This window comes from Phytophthora sojae (assembly GCF_000149755.1).
Source record: "Phytophthora sojae unplaced genomic scaffold PHYSOscaffold_5, whole genome shotgun sequence".
Taxonomy (NCBI): Eukaryota; Oomycota; class Peronosporomycetes; order Peronosporales; family Peronosporaceae; genus Phytophthora; species Phytophthora sojae.
In genome coordinates this window covers 4517935-4532451 of record NW_009258119.1, presented here as the reverse complement: position 1 = coordinate 4532451, position 14517 = coordinate 4517935, and the positions used below count along the sequence as shown (strand labels likewise).

General features: G+C 57.7%; 5 protein-coding genes across 5 annotated transcripts; 3 read left to right on the top strand and 2 right to left on the bottom strand.

The window, feature by feature from the left end:
• Nucleotides 1-12: 12 nt before the first annotated feature.
• Nucleotides 13-3797, bottom strand: PHYSODRAFT_505033 (hypothetical protein; the record flags this gene model as incomplete). The annotated part of the gene is made up of 6 exons (XM_009531233.1): nt 13-1188; nt 1255-1373; nt 1428-2434; nt 2489-3048; nt 3134-3385; nt 3450-3797. The coding sequence occupies 6 exons, from the start codon at nt 3795-3797 to the stop codon at nt 13-15; spliced, it is 3462 nt and encodes a 1153-aa protein (XP_009529528.1).
• Nucleotides 3798-3983: 186 nt separating this feature from the next.
• PHYSODRAFT_509429 (hypothetical protein) lies at nt 3984-6332 on the top strand (the record flags this gene model as incomplete). The annotated part of the gene is made up of 2 exons (XM_009531232.1): nt 3984-5588; nt 5688-6332. The coding sequence occupies 2 exons, from the start codon at nt 3984-3986 to the stop codon at nt 6330-6332; spliced, it is 2250 nt and encodes a 749-aa protein (XP_009529527.1).
• A 195-nt stretch (nt 6333-6527) lies between these two features.
• PHYSODRAFT_510256 (hypothetical protein) lies at nt 6528-8949 on the top strand (the record flags this gene model as incomplete). The annotated part of the gene is made up of 5 exons (XM_009531231.1): nt 6528-7253; nt 7343-7402; nt 7491-7644; nt 7716-7814; nt 7892-8949. The coding sequence occupies 5 exons, from the start codon at nt 6528-6530 to the stop codon at nt 8947-8949; spliced, it is 2097 nt and encodes a 698-aa protein (XP_009529526.1).
• A 169-nt stretch (nt 8950-9118) lies between these two features.
• PHYSODRAFT_510279 (hypothetical protein) lies at nt 9119-13373 on the bottom strand (the record flags this gene model as incomplete). Its single annotated transcript, XM_009531230.1, has 4 exons — nt 9119-12132; nt 12181-12699; nt 12794-13196; nt 13284-13373. The coding sequence occupies 4 exons, from the start codon at nt 13371-13373 to the stop codon at nt 9119-9121; spliced, it is 4026 nt and encodes a 1341-aa protein (XP_009529525.1).
• A 197-nt stretch (nt 13374-13570) lies between these two features.
• On the top strand, nt 13571-14515 carry PHYSODRAFT_561505 (hypothetical protein; the record flags this gene model as incomplete). Its single annotated transcript, XM_009531229.1, has 4 exons — nt 13571-13714; nt 13802-14024; nt 14100-14174; nt 14252-14515. Exons 1-4 carry the CDS (start codon nt 13620-13622, stop codon nt 14513-14515), a joined length of 657 nt encoding a protein of 218 aa, XP_009529524.1. The 5' UTR covers nt 13571-13619.
• Nucleotides 14516-14517: the final 2 nt, after the last annotated feature.

Here is a 14517-nt window from a genome sequence, read left to right as displayed (position 1 = left end):
TGTTTCTTTCATCTAATTCTTTTGGGATAAACTGGAAAGCCGTCTTGTGCTTGAAGAGTGTTCAACCAAGCTGCGTGAGCTGTTACCGCGCACGTAAACCCTCGCCAGCTCTTCAATTTCCTCTGCTTCACGCTGGAGCTTGTCCAGCTCAGCCTTGTAGCGCTCTCGATTGCTTTCCAGTGAGTCAGCATAGACCCGAATGGCAGGACACAAGGTGGCCAGCGGCAGCCAGATCGGGCGCAGGACATAGTTGATAAAGTTGAGCTGTACGGTGACCCGTGTCTTGGCGTGGTGCAGATTGGTCATGAACGACTCAACCGGAACGTGCATTTCGGCTTCGTTCTTCGCTTGCTGCTGGAATTCCGAGAGCACGCGCATGCCCCAACGGACTGCCTGCGTGTACGGCAGGGCCTGGCCAGACAAGTCGGCTGCGTGGATGATGATTGCCATGAATACGAAGCGATGTTTGCTTCGACTTCGTCTCGCACCTCTGCCCCCGTCGCTGTTAACAAGAAGGTGGCGTTTGGAGAGCCCTTCCAGGGCCTTGCACTTTTCGAAGTGCTTTGCCATATCTGTCGCGAGAATGCAGTGGATGAGCAGTCGACGCACATACACGAAGCAGGCGCGCGAGGGCAATCGTGCCAGAAGGTTTGCTCCCGGATGGCTCAAGATAACGAAGGCCACGCGGCAATGGTGACGCTCAAGTACAGCATCGTCGTTGTGCGTAAGTGCGAGCTGGCTGTGCGCCTTGACCTCAAAGTCGTTCGTGTTGCCTGGGTGATCCAAGTCGTGGCACAGCGCAGCTACCAGCATTGCGAAAACTTCCACCCGAGCGAAGTACGAGTTCGCTACCCCTGATCGACGCAACAGGCAGTAAGTTGCGTGTGTTACTTGGAAGGCGTGTTGGAGATTATGAAACGCGTTGGGGCGGTAGTGCGAGGCCACGTGAGAGAGGAACGTGGAGAATGTTTCCTGGGCAACCTGGAAGCGTTCCAACAGCCCAAGCGACCGAAAGAGCACTGACGTCGCTGCGAATATATCGGGGTTGGATAGATCCAAGCAGGAGAAGTCCCACCGGGTGACGTCGCCAACGCCGATCACGTGTCCGCTCTCGCGTGCAGTTGAAATTCGTCGCTGAGGAAGCCGCTGTGGAAACGGAATCGCGGCGAATGGTGTTGGCTGTTCTTCCTCGTCGTCTGTGTCGCCGTCACAATCATCGTAGTCGCCCCCGCCTGCTTCATCCGCGTCTTCCACGTCGTCAGGATCATCAGCGATGGCTGCAGCTGCTACCTCTTCAAGCACGTCGAGCTCACTAGACTGGCAGAACTTCTGCACGATTGACGAGATGATTTCCGGTTCGTTCAAATCGTCAACTGCTGGCTGGTCCTGCGTTTTTGATGGATCGGTAGATTCGGTCAGAGACTCACCGGGTGTCCCGAGGCCGCAGTCCGACACCACCTTGTAGTACGAAATGTCTAGAGACAATCGACCGAGCGCGAATTGGATCTCCCGACAGTACTGGGTCATGCAATCCGCGTCGCTGGTAGTGAAAGGTACGTGCTGTCTCGTCACAGGGGGCGCGTCGTCGTCGTCGGTCTTCGCGTTGTTGGCCTCGTCGTCGTTGTCGTCTTTCTTGTTGATAGCCATCACTACTGCCACGATTTTGGGGTTGGTGGGCGTGTGATCCTCGAACACGGGCATCCCCAACACGGTTGTGGTGCGGTACCCCGTCTTTCGATCCAGCGTTGGATCAAAGTGTGGGTGAGTGTATGCGTCGCGCGTGCATATCGACCTCCCGGTAGTGGCGATCAGTCCAGAGAGTCCATTCGTGAGCGGCATCCTCACGCTTTCTCCATCTTCTTGGATGATCCAGAGCTCTTTCTTCAGCGGGTCCACGAGCAAGAAGCCGAAGCGGTCGCAGTGCATAAGCTTTTTACCTTCTGCCATGACCACGCGGACGAATCTAGCAACGGAGGCTGCGGCGCTTGTTTCGTCTTCAGCTCCCGACGGACTGTAAGCGCGCTCACCGTTATTATTCACGAAGTCGGCGAGTTGCAGCCGCGCTTCTGTCAAGCGCTGCGACATCAGCACTGAACGGAGTAAATTGGACTTGTGCAGCGAGATTCCTGCGGCCTCCGCGGCGTAGTTCAGGTACAGCGCGTCGTCGGAAGTAAACTCGTCGCCGTCTACCTTGTTAGTGGCGCAAACCACGGCCAAGACATGTCCGCCGGCATCTTTAACTGGAGCACAAAGCACCTGCTTCGTCTTGAGCGACGTCCACAGCTCGTCGAACTTCGGGTCGAAGGCGAGATGGGTTGGTGCGGAGTTTGTGAGCACAAGTTGTCCGGTCCGCATAACGACACCTACGATACCGTTGTGCGCTTTCAAGAATGCCTCGTCATACCCGCCATGCCGGAGGTGAGAGTGGTGTGGCCTTTCATTTGGCTTGTCCTTCGCTTTGGTTTTACCTTTCGACGCGTCCCTGTACTCGGTGACGAAGAGGAAAAACTCTTCCGTGCCTTCGTCTCGCACATAGAGAGCGATATGCTCTGCGCGAAGCAGCTCGTACGATACGGCGATGATCTGGTGAAGCACGGCCGACGAACTGAGCTCAGCAGCGATGTTCCGATTGAGCTTCAGAAGACACTCGATGCGGCTCTGCATGGCCTGGTGCGCCTTGGCCAGCGACAGATTCCACAGCGCCGTGCCAGCAGTGACGCAAATGTAGTCGAAGCTCTCCTTGTCGCGTGGGTCAAACGCTGCTTTCTCTTGGTTTTCCTGGTTTTGCCCAAGTTTTGTCAAGTCGGACCGAGGAGTTGAAGAAAACCACAGAGGTTCTGGTGGAGGAGCTGGAGCTGGCAGGAGGCCGAGCTCTGGGAGCTGTTTGCGAGTGATGACTTGGAAGACGCCGACCAAAATGCCGTGGACGTTGAAGATGGGCGCGCAGAGCAACGCCTCGGGCTCAAACTCCAAGAGCTCCATTTGCTCTTCGAAGACATCGACGACTTCGGAACCGCTGACATCCGCCACCTCGAGAGGCCTCCCAGTCTACACTCCATCAACAACACGGACACAGTACAAAGCGATCAGTGAGCCAAGCAGTCCCTTAGGAAATGGCAAAACAAAATCTCACCAGGACAACGCGCCCAAACGTTGTGGCCGAGTCGACAAGCACACTGCCCTCTTCAGTAAGGTAGCGTTTGCCGTGCAAATCCATGGGAGGGTTTGAGTACAAGTCCACGCGGTCCTTCTTCTCGCTGAGGATGCCGACCGTGTACTTCTCGGCAGGGAGCACATGTTGCGCAGCTCGAAGCGCATTGCTCACAATGTCCAGACTGTCCGACGCCTGCGAGACCTCGCGCATGGCGTCCATCAGCGCACGGAGCTGCAAAATCAAGAGCAATCCTGAGTGATATCAACAGGGCACGGTGGTTATATGTTCAACGTACGTTCTCCTCTCGCTCAGCGAGCTGGTTCATTGTCTCCGCCTGCTCTCCGATGAGGTTGCGCATGCTTGTGCCAAACATCTCACTCTTCGGTCGCATCCGCTTAGGCGACGCAGGGTTGAGCAGGTCTCCCGGTCGATACGGACGGTGCTCCGCGCGAGCGCCTGTGCAGCAGTCGGGCTGGTGCTGTCGCTTGAGCAGCTTGATCTCGAGCTCCCTGGCCTCCTCTTCGGACTGCGCGAGCTCCGCAGCCAGCCGGCGGTTCTCATCCAGCGCCGCCCTGGCGCCGTCCATGGCCGTCGTCAGCTCTCGCACAGGCACACGCACCAGCTTCACCTGGTCGTCCGCCATAGCTGCCCAATGATCAAATAACCGCCCACTTCGACAATCGGGCTGGCTGCCTCGTCACATGGCTACATTTTCAAAGTGTACCACCTATTTGGTACATCGAATACAGCCCTTTTCCAGCCATTCGAAGAGCTCCAGAACTCAAAAGGTCAACGTCACTTCACCTGTCCACCCAGTTCGTCCGTTGCCATGGCCTCGCGCGCGTTCCGCCAGGCCCACAGCCGGCCGAATGCCGCTCCCGTGCAGGACGAGGAGGCCGCAGCCGCGTCCGCCGCCGCCAAGCTCAAGCAGAACGAGCGCGAGCGCCTGGAGATCGAGCGTCTGGAGGCGCGCATCGCCGAGCAGACGCCGGCGCGCGGCTCGCAGCTCGGCGAGGCCGCCAGCTTCGACTTGTTCCCGCTGTCAGAGGCCTCGCGCCGCGGACTGCGCACCTGTGGCTTCACGGCGCCCACCAAGATCCAAGTGGGCGCGCTGCCGCACGCGCTGGCGGGGCGTGACGTGCTCGCAGCGGCCAAGACCGGCTCTGGTAAGACGCTGGCCTTCCTGCTGCCGGTGCTGGAGAAGCTCTTCCGCCTCCGCTGGAGCGTGGAGGACGGACTCGGAGCGCTCGTGATCTCGCCCACGCGCGAGCTGGCGCTGCAGATCTTCGAGGTGCTGCGCAACGTCGGCAAGGCGCACGCGTTCTCTGCCGGTCTGGTCATTGGCGGCAAGAACTTCCGTGAGGAGCAGATCCGCCTTATTCGCATGAACCTGCTCATCTGTACGCCCGGCCGACTGCTGCAGCACATGGAGCAGACGCCGGCCTTCGACGCCAGCAACCTGCAGGTGCTGGTGCTGGACGAAGCTGACAGGATTCTGGACCTGGGTTTCCAGAAGCAGTTGACGAGCATCCTGGAGCACCTGCCGCCCGCTGGAGAGCGCCAGACGATGCTGTTCTCGGCCACGCAGACCAAGTCCGTGAAGGATCTGGCCGCGCTCAGTCTGCGCGAGCCCGAGTACGTGGCTGTCCACGAGCACTCGGCGAACGCGACGCCCAAGGGACTATCGCAGAGCTACGTGGTGACGCCGCTGGAGCGGAAGCTGGACGTGCTGCTGTCATTCATCAAGTCGCACCTGAAGCAGAAGACGATCGTGTTTTTGTCCACGTGCCGTCAAGTGCGCTTCGTGCACAGCGTCTTCTGTAAGCTGCAGCCGGGTATCCCGCTTTGCGCGCTGCACGGCAAGTACAAGCAGGGTAAGCGTGTCGAGGTGTACTACGAGTTCCTGAACAAACCCGCCGCGGTCCTGTTCGCTACGGATATTGCGGCGCGTGGTCTGGATTTCCCTCAGGTCGACTGGGTGTTGCAGCTGGACTGCCCCGAAGACTCGGCTAACTACATTCACCGTGTGGGTCGTACGGCTCGTTACAACAAGCAGGGTAAGGCCCTCATGTGCCTTGTCCCGTCGGAGGTGGATGGTATGATGAAGCGTCTCGAGGATGCCAAGGTGCCGATCCGCGAGACGAAGCTGAACCCCGCCAAGACTACGAGCTGCCGCCAGAAGGTGGCGTCCGTCGTGGCTAGCGACAAGGAGATCAAGTCGCTGGCACAGAAGGCTTTCATGTCGTACGTGCGTTCGGTGTACCTGCAGCCGGATCGCGAGGTGTTCGACGCTACCGCTCTGCCTCTGGATGCGTACGCCGAATCTCTTGGACTCCCTGGTGCCCCGCGCATGCCCTTCTTGTCAAAGATGAAGGCTGAGCACGAGAATGGAGGCAACGAGGCTCTGCGTGAGGAGCTTCGTGGCAAGAAGAACGTCAACCGCAAGCTGCAGCAGCTCAAGGAGAAGATCAAGGCTGAGAAGGAGCGCAAGCGTCTGGCGAGACAGTTGGCTGCGTTGAACCCCAAGGAGCAGGAGGAGGCGAAGAAGAAGCTGGAGAAGAAGCAGGAGGAGGAATCCGAAGAGGAGGAAGAGGAGGAGGAAGACTCGCTCATGGTTGTCAAGCGTGTGCACAACTGGGACGAAGACGAGGAGCTCGACCTGGACGCGCTTGGCCCCAGCAAGAAGAAGCAAAAGAAGCTGCGCGTGGACCGCGAGGCCATCAACGCTTCCAAGGTCGTGTTCGACGAGGAGGGCAACAGTACCAAGATGGCGGACCGCCTCGCGGCTCGCAACACCGGCGACAGCGAGTTCGCCGACGTGGAGAAGCACGCCAAGAGCTACACGGAGCAGGTGGCCGCTCGTCTCGCCGCCAAGGACGAGGAGGACCGTCGTCTCGAGAAGGAGCGTGTGCGTGCCAAGCACCACAAGAAGCGCATGAAGATCAAGGGCGAGCGCGACGACGAAAGCGACGACGAAGGCGCGCGCCTTGTGGTCGGCTCCGACGACGACGAGGACATGAGCGGCAGTGGCAGCGAGAGCGGCAGCGACGACGAGGAGGAGGAGGCCAGCAGCAGCGAAGACGAAGAGGACGACGTGAGTGACAAGAAGAGGAAGGTCGATCGCAACGCCGTGGCCAGCCAGGAAGAGATGGCCTTGCGCATGCTGCAGCGCCGGTAGATTCCCCACCTACAGTAGATACTCGAACCTTTTGATCATACACCACCACCATAGATGCCTATCATCAATCTGTCCACAATAGAGCCCGTCCACAAAGGTGGGACCTTCGCTTTTCTTTTGCTGCTTGGTCGCACACGGTACCGCCCAGTCGAAGCGTCGAAGCAACCTTCCATTCTCCCTTCCTTCCTTGCGGCCATGGGCGACGACGCCACTTCTTCTTCTTCTGCCCCGCACCCGCTGCGTCGGCTCCCCAGCGGCATGCGCGTGCCCGCCGCCAATGGCTCGCCAACGTCTGCGTCCTCCGTTCGTCCGCGTCGTCGGGTGCGCGCGCTGGCGATGATCCTGGACGACGTGCTGTACGACCACTCGGGGCTGCTGTCCCACCTGGCCATCGACCGCGGCGTGGCGCAGCTGCTGGCGGAGGGCGCGTTCCCGACCAACGCCGCGGCGTTCGAGGCGCTGCAGACCTTCCGCAACGCCTACGGACTCCGCAAGCGCTTCCCTCGCTTCGTCGACAGCCTCGTGGGGGGTCCTCAAGCCAAGCTCTCGCCCGCGCAAGCGCAGCGCGTCATCGCCGCCTACTACGAGAGCAATGTGCCCGAGGCGCGAGGCATCACGCCCTTCCCGGGCGTACGCAAGACGCTGCTCGAGCTGCAGGACGGTGGGGCCTGTCGTCTGGCGCTGCTGCTGATTGGCAAGCCGGAGGTGCAGCGCGAACGCCTGAAAGCTCTGGGCGTGGACGACCTGTTCGACCAGGTCGTGTACGTGAGTCCCAACCCGAGCCTGGCTCAGGTAACGAGTGCCATGAAGCAGCTCGCAAGGCAGCTGGAGGTGCCGGCGTCCGCCGTCACGTTCGTGGGACGCAAGGCCTTCTACGAGATCAAGGCGGCAAACACTGTCGGGATGCTCACTGTCCGAGTGGTAAGGTGCTTTCTGAGACGGAGGGGGTTGCTTTGGGAAGGGCTTGTTTGACATGTTTTGGATACTTTTGTTTGTTTGTGTGCTTGTAGCTGTTCGGTAAATACACGAGTGTGATGCCCACGGACGAGATGGAGCAACCGGACTTCCAAGTAAGGAGGCTTTGTCTAGTGTGCTTAGTGGTGGGGTTCTACTTACGTGGAGGCTCATTGTGCGGTGTTTGTTTTTTGGTGATCATAGATTGAATCGATTGAGCAGCTCGTACCAATTGTAAAGTTGGCAGACCAGCAGATGCTGCAGCCCAAAATCGTGGCTATCGGTGGTGGCACGGGTTTGGCTGTGCTGCTAAAGGAACTGCGTCACTACCCGGCCGATCTTACAGCAGTAGTAACAGGTACACGCTTTAACTGTTGCAATTATCTCTTTGAGCTTATGTGGATGACTTGTGTTGTATACTGCTCCTAGTGTTCGACTCGGGTCGCCACTCAGGTGCTCTTCGCAAGTACTTGGGTATCTTGCCGCCCGGTGACATTCGCAACTGCCTTGTCGCTCTTTCCGACTCCGGTTGGTAGTCTGTTCTTCCGTTGACCTTACCGCACGCGCACAGCACTGACGTTTATCCTTTCTTTACATGCTCGTAGATGAACTTTTGAGTAAGTTGATGAACTACCGCTTCCGCGAAAACTTCATGGAGGGCTGTAGCCTGGGCAACTTGTTGCTGGCAGCGCTGACCGACCTGCAAGGTGGCTTCGATCGCGCCATCTCGTCGATCTCTGATATTCTCAACATTCACGGTTCCGTGCTACCAGCCACACTTGAAAGTACCGAGCTGTGTGCTGAGCTCACGGACGGCTCCACTGTCATCTCGGAGGTCAACGTGCGTAATCCCTTTGTGCCGGACGAAGAGGATGAACCCCGGTCAGGCACCGAATCCTCATCGAGTAGTTCGAGTGGATCGCCCCCTGCAACGCCCCCGAAGCCTGAGAAGGAGAGGATCAAGAAGGCGCCGATCAAGCGCGTGTACCTCGAAAACCCCGACGTTGAAGCCTTCCAGCCTGCAGTGCGTGCCATCGAGGAGGCTGATATCATCATCCTCAGTCCCGGTGGCTTCTACACGTCGATCATCGCTACACTGTTGGTCCCGGGTATTCGCGATGCCATCGCACGCAGCGCTGGCGCTACCGTTTACGTGAGCAATGTGACGACGCAGAGTGGCCAGACCGACGACTACACACTCGAGAAAACGCTGGAGGTGCTGTCCACGTATCTAGGCGCGAACGCTATCGACTACGTGATCGCCAACAACACCCACCCGCCGGAAGATGTTCTAGCGCCGTACGTGGAGCGTGGTGAGGAACTCTTGCTACCTACTCCTGAGATGGTGGCTAGCAAGCACCCCGTCTTGCTTCAGGGCCAGACGTTCCAAGAAGACCTCGTCGCTGGTCACGTAGCGCGTGAGTGGAAGAAGGCTCCCATGCTCAAGCACAGCGGCCGTCGAGTTGCTGCTATTCTCTACACCATCATTGACCAAGAAATGGCGCGCCACCGTCAGCACCAGCAAACTCACTCGGCCTCCAGTGCAGTTGTACCGAGTACAACGATTCCGAAACGTTTGTGGAGATCGACCTTCACCGCACCGGCGACAGTGCTGGGTCTACTTGCAGCCACAACGTTGTTGGCATCCGTTCTTCGTCGGTAAGTTTACCAACGCAGGAGCATTCGCATCGGTAGTAAATATCAAGTTTGGTTTAGCTCAGGAACGCGAACGTCACGTACATATAAGTTCTACACTTGCATCCTCCTGAGGGTTTAACACACTACGGTCCATTTATTTTCACACATAGTTTTGACTCGCCGCCATGCCACGTTCAAGTCCGCGGCTGCGATGACACAGAGGAAGACGAGGAAGTAGAGGGCGTAGACGCGGATTTCCTTGGAGGTGCCAGGGATGAACGGGGAGGTACAGACGCGCCGTTCGACTGGCCTGGTTGCTCCTCGAAGCCGTGATGTGTGACCATAAACTCCGAGAAGGCCTGCGTGGCGATGAACAGCGTGCGGAACTCACGCATATCGGGTGCGGACGCCGCAAGATAGCTAGCCTCGTCGAAGAAGACCGTGCGCTTGCGCGCAAACTCGTCTGTCCAGACGTAGCGGTGGTAGCCGAAGTCGCCGATGAGCTTGTTGACAGCCCTGAGGAAGAGTCCGCGCACTGCCACCTCCGGAAACACAAGCGGCTTGCTTGGGAAGTGGTGTGCAAACACGTGATCACTACGACTCACGTTAGGCTTGAGGCATTCGTACAGTGCATCACGTAATGCAAACCTCACGCTATCCGGAAGCGCACAGGGCACTTCTCCACGTAAAACAGCTCCCTTGTCCAAGTCCACAACCAGTAGTTCCTCTCCAGCACCCGCAAACAAATCATCGCCACCTTCTTCAACCACTTGGCGTTGGGCTTCTTCAAGAGCTTGCTTCTCAGCGCCGAAGATGAAAGGCGTGGGGCACTCGAGAAATTGCAGCATTCGTCGAGGAAGAACTGGCAGATACACGTGTGGCCAGAACAAAGGGTGCATCAGCGCTCGCAAGGACTCGCCGACCTTCATCAGCACCGAGAGATACGATGATACCAGCAGAATGCGATTTTCCAGCAGTGCTGCCGTGAAGACGAGAAGCACAGTAGATACGTCCAGCGTGTCGAATAGTAGTCTTACAGAGTGGTCAAGACGCGGAAGAGCTGCGAGAAGCGAGCCCGATGTCGCCTTAGGGGTTAAACCCGAGGCTTCAAGAAGAGATGATTCCGGTAGCGGTGACGGCTGGTGATATTGCGAGATGTGCTCCTTGGCAACGGCACGAGTCAACTTGGCAAGAACTTTCTTGTCCAGCTGGAAGCCATGTCCACCGTTATGAAGCACTCCCTTGCCGTCTCCATTGGCGGCGGCGGCAGCAGCGATGGTCTCAAGCTCCAGAATGAATTCATACGCCTCAGCGAGGCGCTCTCGCAGCAGATCCACCATCGGAAACTTCGACAGCACGCACACGCCATAAGGCACCCATCGGCACCCCGCAGCAGATTCTATTCGTGATGACTCGAGCGCCCGACGCGATAAGGGGGGTGCCGGCTTATAAAATACTAAACACGCCGCGAACAACTCGGCAACCGACGCGCCAGCACTGCTATCGCCCATTCGAAAGTTGAAAGCCAAAGGTGCTGGACAGGATGGTGCTGTGAGCACTACATGCCTCGGATCCGCACACCAGGGAACCAGGAAATTCTCAACGGATTTGTCCACGGGGTGTGGGGCCGGGTCATGCGGCAATGGGTGCTGCACTACCTGCAGTTCAATCGAGTCTTCGAACACTGTACCACCATTCTCGTCAGCACCATTTTCGGCGTCTTCCGCACTCAGGGGCACTGCTACAGCTTCAAAAGTGAGTACACCAGATACGGCTTCAAAGCTTCGCGCAGTCCGGAGCGAGTCAAGAGTCTTCTTTTTCGGTGTTGTGGTTTCAGCATCGCGCGAACTAGACGACGAGGATGACGATGTGCTAGATGACGAAGAACTTGAACTACCTCCCGTCCAGTGATGCGCACGAAGCCCATAACTCAAAAGCAGCGCTGAGAGACGCATGGAGTCGTCAATCGAGTCCTTCTCGTCCTCAGGCGAAAGCTTCGGGTACAGCGCAAACTCAGCGTATGCACGACTTGTGAGGAAGCGATGGTATAGCTCCAGATGGATGAGGCTGAACTTGGTCAAAATCGCGTCTTGTTCCGCTTGGAGGCGGGCACATGATGTTACCAGGGTGCGTGACAGGGTCTGCATCTCGGTATCCCCAGCGTAGTATTTCTGAGAGATATACTTGAGCAACCTTCTGCAGCGATACGCAGCTTGCTCTATTCGCTCACGACGTTGGTTGCTGCTTGTGCTGCTAGGCGCCGCAGCACTTCGAGAGCTGCCGCTGGACTTGAGCAGGGCCATATAAATGCGGAACGCTGGCTTGAACTCGTACTCGACGTCCAGCCACAGCGCGATTTCCCGATGATAGTTGTGCGGGAACAGGAAGATCCAGAAAAAGTTGGCGAAGCGATGATTCATCAGGATGTCTTCCAAGCAAATGACTTCACGCTCCACGGTCTTTTGCATTTCAGTGTAAAGATCGGTCTTGCGAAACTCCGGAAACTTGAACATGAGCACGCGTTTCACCTTCACAGCGACATCGTCAAACGTTCGTAGTGCATCTTCACCACCCGCCGCCAGATCGTGCTTGATGCTGCGTAGCTTGTTTGAGTCTACGATAGGAGGTTCGTCACTTCCACCCTCATCATCAGCGGTGCCATTGATTGGGAACTGCGCGTTCTTGGCAAGGTATTTCATCGCAATTTTAACGCCGTACGTGCGCAGCATTAGCACGTCGTCCTTCGCAAAAGGCTTCTTCTGGTAGTTAGCGCGCAATGTGCACCAAAACTGGCGATACTCCTCAAACGAGCAGAGGAAAAATAGTTTACTCTGGTCTGCAGGATCGGGAAGCCAGGCCGCGTAGTACCGCATCATGCGCGGGTTGCTGATAACTTCCTCTATGGATATAAGCGTCGTCGGGTCTGGAGTCGGTTGATGCGCTGGGAAGGGGAACTGCTGTTGCTGCTGCAAAACCTCGTCCTTGAACGCGCGCTGCATCACTTTGCCGAAATTATGCTGGTACTGATCGTGCATCCATCGATTCCACTTCTGAAACTTGGCGCCACCATTTGATGCAGGTCCGAACGATGGCAACGGAAGCAAAGAGTGGTGATGATTCGATGAAGACGGCGCGCCCGACATCGCGCCAAACCCACTACCGCTGCTCATTTGCGATAGAATTTGCTTCTGTTTGTTCGCCCAAATTTCTGCTGACGTTGGTGTAGCTGATGACATGGAGCCGCTACTGCTGTCACCAGCAACAGAAGCCCCATTCTTATTGCCTGATACTGTCGAGTATAGGAAGCTCCGTGCCTTGAGCTTAACATGTTGCGCCCACCTGGACTTGGCATTCTCTAGCTTGACATCCTCCTCCTCCTCCTTTATACTAGTGACTTCATAACTATTGGCATCTTCATCCGACCCACTCAGCACCTCCGTCAGCTCCCGCGCACTCAATTCCCGTTCCGGTTCGAACAAATCCGTCTCGTACAGCATCTGCTCCGATATCGTACTCCTCCGAAAGGTGCTGCGACTCGAAAACGAAAACGCCAAGCTGTCTCTCGAGCGCCGTGACATGGCCAACGAGTCTCGCTCCGACCCCGCAATATTCAAGTTCCCATTCACAGCAGCAGACCGCCGTTGATGCGGCAATAAAAAATCATCCTTGTCTGTATACAACGACGAGCTCAGCGCACTCGCCATACTCTCCCGGATCACCTCCTCCGCCGATATCGTACTATCCGGGGGCAGTGGCGGACTCGAATCCAATGAGGCTGCCAGTAAAAAAAACAAAATAATAAAACAAAAACAAACCTGAATCAGTCTCCCTACTCCGACCGTGCACACACCCTTGCCAACGCAACGCACACGCTCTTCTGTATCTCTCGCTGCCGCTGCTTCTTCTCCCAGCAGTCGAGTCCCCCAGCATGTTCCGGGTCAATCTCCCACCGTCGTCCACGCCGTCTTCCTCGTCGAAGCTCGCGGCCCGCGCACTGGCAGCTTGCGATTGTGCGTCCACCGACTGCCTGGCCGCGTCGATGTCCATCATCAAGAAGCTGGCGTGGCTGCGCAGCGCCGAGGACGACACGGGCACGCCCGCGCCCGCGCGGAAGCTCGAGCCGGCGCTGTTCAAGCGGAAGGAGGAGCCCACGCCGCCGCTGTTGCTGAACGGGTTGAAGCCCGAGCGGCTGAGGCGCCGCCCCGCGCCCACCACGTGGTCCGCCGACGCGCTGCGCCTGAGCTCCATGACGTCGCTGGGCAGCAGCGTGCGCTCTCCGTTGCTGATGCTGGCGCCGGCAGCAGTGGTGACGTTGCTGCTCCTGCTCTTGGAGCTGACGCTGTCGGGGCTGGGCTCGACGCTGGACGGCGTGTTGAGGATGGCGCCGCTGCTGCGGCTGCGACGCCGAGGCCGCGTGCGGACCTGCGCGCGCTCGAAGTCGTCGCTCATGGCGCCAAGGAGCGGAGCGAGGGGCGGAGCTGCACTCGCCCGGCCGGCTTGGCTTTGGGATGTGTCTTCCTGCAACGAGCTCGCACCTAAGCGGAAGCCGGTGTGACGTTATGTTTGTATGCTGTGTTGGTGTGGCGTACACCAATTGAGCCATTTTGTTTGTGTGATGTTCTTTTGGAATCAGTTTGAGATCTCTCGGGTTGAGCAGCTCCTTCGTCTTGCCTGGGTGTGTATTGACGCGTAAGGATGAGCGAGCGCCGAGTGAACGCCGCGCAGGACGCGGTCATCAAAGTGCTGGTGCTGGGCGACGCCGCCACGGGCAAGACGAGCATCATCAAGCGGTGCGTTGTGTGGTTGGTCAGCTTCAATCTCAGAGAGGGGGAGGGAGGCTGACGCTGCTGCTGAGCTGCTGTACACGTACATACTAGGTACGTGCACGACGCCTTCTCGGAGCACCACCGCACGACGATCGGCGTGGACTTCGCGCTCAAGGCGGTGACGGTGAACGGCACGACGGTGCGGCTGCAGCTCTGGGACATCGCCGGCCAGGAGCACTTCCGGGCGCTCAACCGAGTCTACTACAAGGACGCGCTGGGAGCGTTGCTGGTTTACGATATGTCCCGTCCGGAGACTTTCGACAGCATCCTGAAGGTGGGGGCAGTTGAATCGGAGGGTGTGAATGTGATAATAAGCTCTGACTTGTCGTTGGACACATTGTGATTGCAGTGGAAGAAGGAGATCGACTCCAAGGTGGAACTGCCGAACGGCAAGCCGCTGCCCGTCATTCTCTGCGGCAACAAGGTGCGTCTGTGCTACTTTTGTGGTTGAGATGAAATATATTGGTTATACTAAGCAGGTAATGTTTTGTTTTGCTACAGTGCGACCTGAAGGAGGAGGTGGATCGGGGCTTCCTGGACGAGTTTTGCAAGACCAACAACTTTACGGGCTGGTTCGACACATCCGCCAAGGAGAACATCCACATCGATGATGCTGCTAAGGCGCTGGTAACAGGCATCCTGGAGCACCAGGACATTTTCGAGCGAAAGTCGGAGGCGAAGAAGCGCAACGACACTTTCCGCCCCACGAGTGCTGCCAACGGAGGCAACGCAAACCAGTCCAGCTGGTGCTGCAACAGCTTCTAATC